The sequence below is a fragment of the Labrus bergylta genome, chromosome 14 (assembly GCF_963930695.1).
Source record: "Labrus bergylta chromosome 14, fLabBer1.1, whole genome shotgun sequence".
Classification (NCBI taxonomy): Eukaryota; Metazoa; Chordata; class Actinopteri; order Labriformes; family Labridae; genus Labrus; species Labrus bergylta.
Genome location: NC_089208.1, coordinates 28,711,313 through 28,723,696, shown reverse-complemented (window position 1 = coordinate 28,723,696; position 12,384 = coordinate 28,711,313). Strand labels below are relative to the sequence as shown.

At 39.9% G+C, this 12,384-nt stretch overlaps 1 protein-coding gene across 2 annotated transcripts; it reads right to left on the bottom strand.

Annotated features, from left to right (window-relative positions):
• Positions 1-1,736: 1,736 nt before the first annotated feature.
• Positions 1,737-12,105, bottom strand: zpld1a (zona pellucida-like domain containing 1a). Of its 2 annotated transcripts, XM_065963346.1 has the most exons (12): positions 11,508-12,105; positions 11,168-11,209; positions 10,790-10,903; positions 10,203-10,423; positions 8,973-9,154; positions 8,511-8,583; positions 8,034-8,131; positions 7,191-7,271; positions 6,935-7,106; positions 5,326-5,428; positions 4,690-4,719; positions 1,737-2,953 (listed from the first exon to the last, which is right to left on the bottom strand). In XM_065963346.1, exons 3-12 carry the CDS (start codon positions 10,893-10,895, stop codon positions 2,775-2,777), a joined length of 1,245 nt encoding a protein of 414 aa, XP_065819418.1. In that variant the 5' UTR covers positions 10,896-10,903; positions 11,168-11,209; positions 11,508-12,105; the 3' UTR covers positions 1,737-2,774. The 2 variants fall into 2 exon arrangements, with proteins under 2 accessions (XP_065819418.1, XP_020501697.2); XM_020646041.2 differs by lacking the exon at positions 11,168-11,209 and having other exon boundaries at positions 11,508-12,103.
• Between the last annotated feature and the right edge of the window lie 279 nt (positions 12,106-12,384).

Sequence of the window (12,384 nt, the reverse complement as noted above, 5' to 3'; positions counted from 1 at the left end):
TTTGTGTGAGTCTGTGTTGTGATTAGTTTGTGCGTCTGTCTTTGTGTGAGTCTGTGTTGTGATTAGTTTGTGCGTCTGTCTTTGTGTGAGTTTGTGTTGTGATGAGTTTGTGCGACTGTCTTTGTGTGAGTCTGTGTTGTGATTAGTTTGTCCGACTGTCTTTGTGAGTGTTGTGATGAGTTTGTGTTGTGATGAGTTTGTGTTGTGATGAGTTTGTGTTGTGATGAGTTTGTGCGTCTTTCTTTGTGTGAGTGTTGTGATGAGTTTGTGCGTCTGTTTTTGTGTGAGTGTTGTGATGAGTTTCTGTGTTGTGATTAGTTTTTGCGTCTGCTTTTGTGTTAGTGTTGTGATGAGTTTGTGCATAAGTCTTTGTGTGAGTCCGTGTTGTGATGAGTTTCTGTGTCTGTCTTTGTGTGAGTCTGTGTTGTGATGAGTTTGTGTGTCTGTCTTTGTGTGAGTCTGTGTTGTGATGAGTTTGTGTGTCTGTCTTTGTGTGAGTCTGTGTTGTGATGAGTTTGTGTGTCTGTCTTTGTGAGTCTGTGTTGTGATGATGAGTTTGTGCGTCTGTTTTGTGTGAGTGTTGTGATGAGTTTGTGTGTCTGTCTTTGTGTGAGTTATTGTTGTGATTAGTTTGTGCGTCTGTCTTTGTGTGAGTGTTGTGATGAGTTTGTGTGTCTGTTTTTGTGTGAGTGTTGTGATGAGTTTGTGCGTCTGTCTTTGTGTGAGTGTTGTGATGAGTTTGTGCGTCTGTCTTTGTGTGAGTCTGTTTTGTGATGATGAGTTTGTGCGTCTGTCTTTGTGTGAGTGTTGTGATGAGTTTGTGCGTTTGTCTTTGAGTGAGTCTGTGTTGTGATGAGTTTGTGCGTCTGTCTTTGTGTGAGTGTTGTGATGAGTTTGTGCGTCTGTCTTTGTGTGAGTCTGTGTTGTGATGAGTTTCTGTTGTGATGAGTTTGTGCATCTGTCTTTGTGAGTGTTGTGATGAGTTTGTGCGTCTGTCTTTGTGTGAGTCTGTGTTGTAATGACTTTCTGTGTCTGTCTTTGTGAGTCTGTGTTGTGATTAGTTTGTGCGTCTGTCTTTGTGTGAGTCTGTGTTGTGATTAGTTTGTGCGTCTGTCTTTGTGTGAGTCTGTGTTGTGATTAGTTTGTGCGTCTGTCTTTGTGTGAGTCTGTGTTGTGATGAGTTTGTGTGTCTGTCTTTGTGTGAATCTGTGTTGTGATGAGTTTGTGTGTCTGTCTTTGTGAGTCTGTGTTGTGATGATGAGTTTGTGCGTCTTTTTTGTGTGAGTGTTGTGATGAGTTTGTGTGTCTGTCTTTGTGTGAGTGTGTGTTGTGATGAGTTTGTGTGTCTGTCTTTGTGTGAGTGTGTGTTGTGATTAGTTTGTGCGACTGTCTTTGTGTGAGTCTGTGTTGTGATGAGTTTGTGTGTCTGTTTTTGTGTGAGTGTTGTGATGAGTTTGTGCGTAAGTCCTTATGTGAGTCTGTGTTGTGATGAGTTTGTGCGTAAGTCCTTATGTGAGTCTGTGTTGTGATTAGTTTGTGCGTCTGTCTTTGTGTGAGTCTGTGTTGTGATGAGTTTGTGCGACTGTCTTTGTGTGAGTCTGTGTTGTGATGAGTTTGTGCGACTGTCTTTGTGTGAGTCTGTGTTGTGATTAGTTTGACCGACTCTCTTTGTGTGAGTCTTTGTTGTGATGTGCTTCTGGTGATATCCTAAGGCAGACAACAACATGACATCTGTTATATTACACTTTTATGTTGTTTGCCTTCCGGGTCAAAGCCCTGCACAGGAACGATGGAGCATGATACATGAACATCACCTATAGAACACTTAGAGGTCACTTTGCTTCTGATTGAGAGTGTGTCAGTCAGTCTCCAAGGAGTTTGACTTAGTCTGATTTCAGTCCCACTGACATGTTTACATTTATTACAAGTCAAGTTTTGGTCGCACCAACACAATAAATCAACTCTTGCTCTTTTGTTGCTGACTGAAATTCTTTAGTTGAATTGCTGAGGAAGTTCATACTGTATGTTCAGAAAGATGACACTGAGCAGGTTTAAATCACAAGTCAAAGTGCAATATTTGCAATCTGCACAACTGTACACAAGTTCCACATTTCAGGCATAGATCTTCAATGGCATTTTAAAAAACAGTTCAGGAAAGTTATAAACAATTACATTTGGAACATGTACAAATGAAACTTAAACAACAAGTTTATTGCCTCCTCATAAAAGCTTTAAAGTGAGTTAGTGAACTACATATACTATAGGTACATTAAATCTATCAATTGATTAGTCAGAGGACTACCCCTTTAATATGTAGCAATATTAATAAATTAAATATTTACCAAATTATTAATACAATGTTAGATTTTATGTCAAGAAAACATATTAACATCCACGCCTGGGGCTATCTGTTAAGTCATGGAATTACTAAATCAAAGGCTTTCACTTGAAATTTGACAGTTTCCCTTTCATCTCTTAAGTTACATATTCAATAAAGTACTAGTATATTTACCAGCAGATATTATAAAGTACTGTAAGCCATGTTACTAAGCCTGTACTTAGAATGGAATGGAAGCTTTTTAGCTGAGGTATTGAATGTAAATGTTACATGTCCCGATTCACTTCTATGCTTATGCACATCATACCTGTTACCGGTTTTCTAGATCAACATTTAGCTTTTATAGTCCTGTAAAATGATTACATTCACATACATCATGTCACATCTGTCCCTTTGTTAGCACACATTAGGAAGTGTCTGCAGTTGGCTGAGGCGCTCAGTTGAAGGCTGGGTTACGGGCGCCTGAGGTCAGGGTGCTTACAGGAGCACTCTTTCCTTTGAGGAGGGTGAGAGAGAAGATGAAGAAGCACACGCTCATAACCCCCAGGATGATGACGCCCGATATGAGGGCGCTGGTCACTGTGTTCATCTGAAACACTGGAGCTTTCAGGTTGGCTAGAGCAGCACAAACACAAATACATAATGAAACACCACTGGAAATCTGCTTCTGAATAAAACTAAATATCTCACAGTGTTATGCTTTTCATTGTAGAGGACATTTGTTGTTTCAATTTCTGGAAAACTCATTTCATGCTTGCAACTTTTACAGGAACAGGAAAGTTGAACTTATGGATACAGCTGGATTCTGTCATTTAAATTGACAAATACCTAAGTCACAGAATACAAGTGTCTGTGGAGAATGGATTTGTTGACATTATTTTCTACTCCCCTATGTGGTGATATGCCTTCTTTCAGTGAGTTACTGGGCCTTCTTTTCCATTTATTACATACAAACACAGTTTGACAAAAAAGTTAGCAAGCGGCAGACTTTTTGTATGTTGAGCAGTAAAGCACATTTGGTACATACTCTGTAGGGTTTACTTTTGGTGCAAATGCAATGCCTGTATCTCTCCCGCACATGTTGATTTTGTAAGTTAGAGGACAACATGGCTTCTGCTGTGCTACGCATTTAAAGCCAGGCGAGTTGTGGAGCATGCGCAGAACACCTTGTTGGTTTGACTGAGGTGTATTTATGCAAAAGTAAATAGATCCCAACCTCATTATCTAGATGTGTCAATCTTAGTTTGACTTCAAGAAATTTGACCAAATATGATTTTAATCAGAATGACATTATTACGTACATTTAAAAAGACCAGTTTTAGTCAGATTAACACAATAAATAAATCATCTTTTTCTAACTGCATGAAAATGTACTGACTGACACATTTCCAGTCACCAAGCTGTGAAAACAGCAGGATTTAAAACAAGAAATCAACAATGAGGGACAAGGTTGTTTTGTACTGTCTCTCTCTTTCTGTCTTACCCCCCTGTCCCCTCTCAAAGCCCTGCTCAACATGAGTCTGCTTCTGTTTGAGCTTTCTGTCTGTCAAAAGAAAGTTTTCCTTGCCACTGTTACTTTGTAGGTGTGAATGCTGCAGCATTTAGTCAGAGTTTTCAGTTGTCATTCTATGAAATGTTTCAAAACAAGTATTGAAGTTGGATAAGAGAAGGACTCTTGATGTTACATCTCCTAACCCGCACTTCACACATACTCTGTGCGCGCCGCAGTCTGTCAGCGCCACGGTTTTGCTCCGTCGGACGGCTCGCGTCCATTCACACTGGATCCGTTTCTGGGACATCAGCGCAGCGGAGCGCACCCATGACACATCACAGGAGAACTACAAGATCCCGCGGGAATAAAGAGAAAAACATGCAAACAACATGTTGCTTTGTCTTTCTGAGGATACATTGTTGTTAATTCGGTTCCTGTTTTGACGGAATGTTGATAAAGTGATGAAAAATACGATCGCGAGTCCGTATATTGTGTTTTATTTTGAAATTGACCGGATGCTCTGTGTGTTTTCTTGTCTGAGCTGTCATATTCTGTCGAGATTAACGCGTGCCTGAAGCGTACTCTGGCGAAAATAGACTCGCTGCGTATTTGAAACTGAGCAGAGCGCAGTGCCATTGGTGGCACACGCCGGAGACGGACCGCAGCGCGCCCTGTGTAAACACAATGATTGACTAGAGTGGCAGCTAAGTACAATGTAGTGCGCGGCACTGACGGAGCGCGGCGCGCATGGAGTATGTGTGAATTGTTTATTAGAGGACATGGCCTTTTTATTTGAAGTAAGGGTTTTCATATTGTTTTTATATATTAAAGACACTTTGGACATGATGTGAAGGCTTACCCAGCTGAGAGTTGTTGGTTGGTGTTTCGTCTGTGGAGGGGAAAAAGAAAGAGCATACAAAAGATGAACAGAATAACATTGTATTTAGTAGAGTGTACTTTGCAGTAAAATTGGACGTTGTTCATTTCTTGCATGTTATTTTGATATGAATATCCGGGTTGCCCATATATGTTTCCAGTACGTGTAAGTTATCCCCCTTTGACTAACCTCAAAAGACACAGGGATATCAAATGTTTCCAAAGGAGTTTTTAAATTATGTTAACACTTGTGATTGAATACTGATGTCTTCACAGACCTACTTTATGTCTGACATGGCTGTAACTGTGATTTACAGAAATAAGAGGCTAATGTTTGCATTGTTGTTATACTGTGTGTTCTACAGTCTTTCTTTCCATCACTTTCAAAAGAACACACACCTAGCCAGATGGATATTTCAACGACACCATGCTTTCTGCCCTCACACTGCTTTAACAACTTGTCTAATGACACGTTTCAGAAACATTTTTCTTCTTGAAGAAATGTAAAAGGCTGACAGTTTGAGTGTCAGATAACAGGGATATGAGGACAGTATTGTTGGATAACATCAGGGAGAGGAGCTTTGTTGGAAACAGATGCTGAGGAGAAACAGAACTGTACCACTCCGGGTGATGATAGGCCCGGCAGTCAGGACGGCATTCCCAGATACACCATTTGATTCCTTTCTCTCGAGAACATCTCTCTTTTTCCTGCTTCCACAGATCTAAGAAAAAAAGGCAAAGAGATATGATGGTAAACTGAAATATTGACTTAATGAGATACATGCACATACTTAATGGTTAATATGACCAACATTTTACATCTTCTAGGCCTACACTGTATCTTTGAGGTATTTTCTCTTATATTGTCCTATCAAATATGATGTATGAATGTTTCCATTTAAAAAAATCAGACACTGCATATGTCTTGTGATGATTGGAAAGATATTATTAATCCAAAACTAAATGTTTAAATCTCCATTTCCCAGTAAAATCAGGGTCTTCTTGGAGAGTACTGTGGAACTGAAAAAACATGGTTATGTTCAAACACACACCATAGTTGTGTGTAAAGATACATTAACATGTTTAGTTAATATATAGACCCTGAGGCTGAAGGATACCCGTATCGTTTCACATCTGTTTAGTTTTATATTCATGTTTTACTTTGGATTGTTATCAATGGTGTAATTAGTATTTAGACAGATTTATAATATAAATAACTATGGACCGTTAAAGTTGGTTAAGGTGGAGCTAGCTGTTGGATTTTTTGACTTGCTGGTCCAGATGTTGACCAATGAGCCTTTGTGTGAACACAGCAGGTTATTGTCACAGCGAGTAAGTGGGTGTGTTGATGGTGCTGTATGTGACAACAGATTTACTAACAGATCATTATTGAAGTAAAACTGGGCACTGTACAATTGCGATGGAATGTCATCTCACACTGAACGACTGAAGCGTTTACGATACACGACCAAAGCTCACGATGTGCACTGACATGACTGTGGGGGGGAAGTGTACGCCCAACTTAAAGGCTTTATATGTGATTTTTTGATCCAGCAGATGTTGCCCTTGAGCACCAGCATGAAACCAAAACAACTCGCTGCATTGTTGTGTTAGCATGCTAATGCTAGCAATCTTTATTATGCTCGTGTCTTCACACTGCATGTAAATTTGCCTGAAATGAGCGTGATCTAGAAACACAGTTAAGCAGTGTATGTTATTCTTATTTTCTCTAGTCCCTCAATTAAACAACTTTTATACATGAGGGGAGGAGTCAGCCGCCGTCCCAACGATGTAAGCAAACTCAAGATAGGACCCGGAAAACTCGGAAATCATCACAGACAGTGGGACTCGGGTGTTACACCCATTGTAGACAGTCATGACTCAGAGTTATTTTCAGAGGATATACTTGATTTCTGCTACATTTAAGTGTGAAAAATCACATATAAAGCCTTTAAGTGAAGATGAGCAGGTGAAATATGGAGTCTGGTAACGTTACTCATATGACAAGATGCCTGTCATTAAAAGTACTTTTGAGTTATTAGGCCTGTCGGTTATCTTCACCTTTGATTGGAGACGAGGCAGAGACAAAACGTGTTACATAATGTAATTACAACAAATAATGATTCATATACTATGACAGATTATGAACACATTCCCCCCAACACTGCTTGGACATGCTGTCAATACAAGAGCTGTTTATGTTAGATGTAAAGTTATTATCATCTCACTGGCATGAGCATGGGGCAGTCATCGGATCGACACAGCTTGGTGACACAGTGGAGGAAGACGGTGGACATCTTCTGGTTCTTGTGCTTTACAAAGCGGAATACTTCAAAGGCAAAGCGGCCCATTTGGCTCTTCCCATTTTCAAAGACGGTAGTCTGGGGGTCTTTTTCACAGCTGGCCCAGGGAGGTAAAACGAGAAAGATTAGAAAGAGGAGGAGGAAGAAAGCCACAAATCATATACGTGTCTGTTTGAATTACCTAAAGAAAAGATCATAGCGTAGGTCATCGTTTGGGTTTCCAGAAGGTGTGGTATAACAGTAATCCATCAGAATGTTCCATCTATTAAACATTAAAAACATTAAGAGTACAGCCGTCTCATGCACGACTAAAGGACAATTCAAACACTTGAAAAGAAGATGCCACTTAAATCATCTAAAAGCTGTGTCTCCTAAAAGTAACCCTTATCTAGTTTGCTCTGTCAAGTTCAAAAACTCCACTGAAACTTCATTTGAAAGACCTTTCAAACAGATTTGGTGTTTCAAATCCTTAAGCATAAAGTCTGGGAGACACAGTGAATATGTTACACCAACAAATGTGTAAAGTTCTTTTGTTTACACTCTCTGTTTAAGCAGAGTCCCCTCCCTCACCACATCAGCCTAACAGGCAAAATGTAAATAGCAAGACTTCTTCAAATCAGAGCTGCCTGAACCCTATTCAAAACCAAAGATACAGTGTGTCTGTCCGATTGAAGCAGGCCAAAGACACCAGAAGATCCAGTGGAAAAGGCAAACTTTTGATAACTTCTTTTCATCCAAAAAGGTGGATCATAGACAGCAGCATGAGAGACAAATAAATGGACACACCCTGATCCTAACAGATATATACCCTGTGTATCTTTCAATACAATCAGTATTAGTATAGCTTTATTTGAATTGTAGATTACCTAAACTGAGTATTTCTCTTTAAACATACAAACTACTCAGCAAAAGACAAATGATGGCCACATGAAGAGATCTGGTAAGCTGCTCCAGTGTAACCCTGTAATGTTGGTATAAAGGAGAATGGTAATGTTGCTGCTTTACTCAGATTGTTGAAGAGTACCTCTTGTCCAGGTTAGAAGCTTTCACAGCTGCAAACACCCTTGTCTTCAGGGTCAGTCCTGCCATGGGGATGGACAGCTGCTGAACGTATGATGAGTCCTGGACATAAAGCAGATATCAGCACGTTGTTCCTTCATGTGACAGGTTTGTCACTACAGTTTGTGATTGAGATTAAGTCTTAGATTGAATTGACAAGGGGATGCATTGCATGGTTTGAAATGAATTCAGGGTAAACTGAGTATAATCTTTAATTAGAGGATTAAAGGTCATTTGGTTGGTTATCTCCCTCGTCTCTACATGTCACTCACAGGAGTCTCTGCAGGTCATCACAGGACAGGTTCAGGTAGGCCTACCTGGCTGCAGCACTACTCACTTCTTGGTTGCATACTGACTGCAGATTTTGCATCTAGCTTTGTCTACAGTGCTTCCTAAATGTATCAAATGAGCAGATATTTGGACTAAACAAAGATGAACTTACATTGTAGAGCAGTAAATTCAACGTGCTGATGAAAGTACCGTTGCTGTCCTTCACTGAGATCGCAGCTGCTGACCTTCATTCAAGAAAAAAACAGAACAAAGTAGCCAACGCCATTTTGACAGAACATTCAAATATATTTTAACAGACTTTTTAAACTCTTAGATGTTCCTCTTATGGCTATATCCCAATATTCATAAATAAGAGCATTCTTCTAAACTAAACTACATATGGGTTGAAAAACAGTGCCTCAAATCATACCTGGTTCCTACTCTGCAGAGACAACCTTTCATAGCCCTCAACTTTAAATTATAAACAAAATCTATTTTTTAAATTAACATTTGGTCAGTTTAGCCTTATTGGCTCTTTTCTTTTCTTCCTTATCAGATTCAGTGAAAGTTTTAGATAAAAAACATGAACACAATATGTTATCAAATATGACTTTATGAAAACAAAGAGACTCACGAGGCCAGCTGAGTGTTGTTGACCAGGTATTCCAGCGGGTAACTGCAGCTGAACTTGTATAGCAGACCTGGCAGGTAGCTTATAATGTAAGGGGGGTCTGGTGTGTCGATATACCCTGAAATGTTTCCAATCTGCACCAGTGACAGGTTCCCATAAGCGTTGGGTCCTTGGGCTGTGGAGACCTGCAGGGAACAACATCAGTAGGAAACACTCACTGTGCTCAAAGTAGGGTTTATATATAGACTAGGAATACTTCATTGTCTACTTTTGCATATTAATGCAGAGATGTATTTGATTTGCGTGTGCAAAGCTAATACATTCAACAAAATCAAAATTGCACATTTGGAAAACACAAAACACACTTACAAACACACAACATATACAAAATGTGCAGAAAAAAAATAAAAACAGCAAGGGGTGTTAAATAATGAGATTAAGTAACGTGCAGTATGAGGTAGCCTTACTGATTCAGATATTTAATGGCTTGAGTGGTCCTCTTACATTTTCATACTTAAGCCTTTGGCTGCCTTACAATATTTACTGTTAAAAGTGAATACACTTTAAAAAGGTGACTGCTACTCTGTTGTGAGTGTTGTTGCTGACCTACAATTTGTGTGAAGTTTTTTAATGAATATTTATTTAAAGTTTCCCTTCACTTTATAGCTCATTGTCTTTACCACATTCAGACTGAAAACAAGAGCTAACTGCAAGGAGCAGGGCAGCTTTCCAGAGTTTGTCCTATAATGTGCACTCTTAACAGAGTCCATCTTGACTAACAGCAGTCACAACTTTATGACACAAACAAGGACAACATGAACGGATGTTCACTGAAATAAAGATGAAAAAAGAAGAACACAGCTGATGAAAAGAAGAGAAGAAATGAAGCGTGATGAGAGGTGAAACTGACGTCAAATTAAAGGGAATAAATACATTAAAAAGTGTACTTTACCTTTATTTTGTGTTAATCCAATATTGTGATGTATCATTCATAATATGATTGTCTGGCAACATATCAACCAATCGCTGAATGGTTATATTATCATTATCATGTCCCAACCTTTCCCATCCCTAGTCCGAGTAAACTATGTTTTTATTTTTAAAATCTACACGTGAATATGAATCTAATTCATCTGGATTAGGTGAAGTACAACATTACCAAACCCAACGTGTGCAGTGTCGCTAACACTGACTATGAATGATGTAAAAATACTTGAATGTGCTGCTGCTTACCACCAGAGAATTGCCACACGACTCCAGTGTGGCCAGGCTGATACTGAAGATGACCACGGTAGGAAAGGTGTTGTTATTGATGAATCCGCGGCAGTGGGCGTCTCCATGACGACCATTGAGGGCCAGGTCAGTGTCGGTGTAGCCGGAAAAGAGGACAGGGCAAAAATTGATCTTAAGGGTGATGGTCTGCACTCCACAGTACACACTGATATCCCTCTCGGCTATAAGACACACACCCACAAACACACACATACAGACACACACACAGACACACGTACAAACACACACACGGACACACACACACACACACACACACACACAGACACACAGAGAAAAAAAAAATACATTATATATTATGTTGAAAAAAATACAAAAGAATTATTAATTTTAGATGCAGAACAGTTTTGGGATAAAAGTCTAACACTTTTATGTTGAATTATTTATGTTTAATCTAAGTCATGTGATATAATCCTCTAGAAAATGTTGTGGGCATATTATTTTCTTATTTAAGTATGAACATGTATTTCAGTTCTGGTGAAACTGAAAGAATAAATATGTGTCAGTCTGAGTTTCTTTGAATCCTTTACCTGGGAAGCGGCTGTGAAAGTTGCCGTCACAGTTGTATCCATTGAATTGAGCTCCGACTGACTCAGCCTTAATAATTATTAAAAGGATCAAAAGAATATGTTCCATTTCAGCACCTGGAACAAAGCAAGAAATTGCACGTATTGTAACAAATCCAGTGTATGCCCTTCAGCTGTTACTCTGTAGGATATAACATTTGAAGATGAAAAAAATATAAATTATTTGATTGTTTTTCCAGGAAAAAAGCCTGAGCAGAACCCAAAGTGTAATCCAAAAGGAAACTAAGTTGAAGACATTTTATCTCTATCTGAAAAGACTTCTTCAAAACTATAGAAGCCTTTCAGATGAAACGACCTGGATTACTAAAAATCTTAACAGACGTTTCCTGTCTTCAGATGACTTCAGATGAGCATGTCATTATCCTGTCAAACAGAGGAAAAGCAAACAATTCAATCATTTGTGACAATGTGGCATCGAAGTAATAAGAAATGATACTGAATCAAGTTCTTCTTAGAGTATAATGGCTTATCTCATCCTACACATCTCAGTGTCCTTTGAAAGCCTCTTATCACATAATCCATGTCAATTTCAGATGGAGACTCAATCCTGAAGAAACAGCTAAATTCAAGGAGTAATTGCACCTAAATCTGTCAGAGCTTCTTTAGCGTTTCTGAAAGCCTGAGGTGAAGAAGGCAGACAAGAAGAAGAAGAAGCACTCACCCTGGATCCTGGAAGGCAGCAAGTCAGCGGTTCTCCATAAGCCTGGGACAGACGATGGAATGGTCCGCACAGCATCCCTACCTGGCAACTAGAAACAGCACTCAGGAGCAGGGGGGGAAAAGGGATCCAACACATAAGAGATTCATTATTTGAACATGTCAACAAAAAAGGGCTGTCGAGAGTGAACATGGGAAAGTCCATCAAATCTGAATGTGTTATACAAATCCTTTCACGTTCGCGGAAACATGAGCAGGTTTTGAAGTTTCCCACTCATATCCTTTCGGCCCAATCTGGCTGTGTCACTGCTCACAAATGGTTTGACGCCGCATGAGGTCCAGAGGCGGTGGGGGGGGAGAATTATCTTTTCATCACCCCAGTGGCCCTGGCTTGCTGACTGAGCCTTTCTTTTCTCCTCGGGCCGGTTTGGCACTGCAGTGCCCACCACGCAGGCCTTTGGCCCCTGGAATCCACACTTTTCATGTTTTGTGTGCAGGAGTCTTCAGTCAGCACAGCAGCAGGTAATCTGCTCAATGGGGCTGCGTGCTGCTGCCCGCCTCGTACTTGATCGCTCAAACTTTGATTCCTGGTCAAAGGGCTCCCGCCACATGGAGACAACAAAGGGAAAAAAAACAAAGTTCATGGAGTTTCAAGGGATTAGCTGGACCTTACTGTCCGAGCTTCCATGTGGCTGGCTGTACTGTATGTGATGGGCTTAATGTAGACACACGGGAATCCTGGGACTAGGAAATGTGAGATAGCAAGCACATTGCAGTGGCAGTTTTTCGCTGCATTTTCACTTTTGGTCCCAAAAAACAAACAAAAGAGGACTTGTTTGGTCCCTCTCTTCTGACCGTTTGAAATACTCCAACATGTGTTT

Coding starts and splice junctions, on each gene's coding strand:
- zpld1a (XM_065963346.1), bottom strand. CDS start 10,895: ATGGAACATATTCTTTTGATCCTTTTAATAATTATTAAGGCTGAGTCA. Junction 9,155..10,202: donor CGTGTGGCAATTCTCTGGTG/GTAAGCAGCAGC, acceptor TGTTCCCTGCAG/GTCTCCACAGCCCAAGGACC. Junction 7,107..7,190: donor CGCTATGATCTTTTCTTTAG/GTAATTCAAACA, acceptor TCCCTGGGCCAG/CTGTGAAAAAGACCCCCAGA.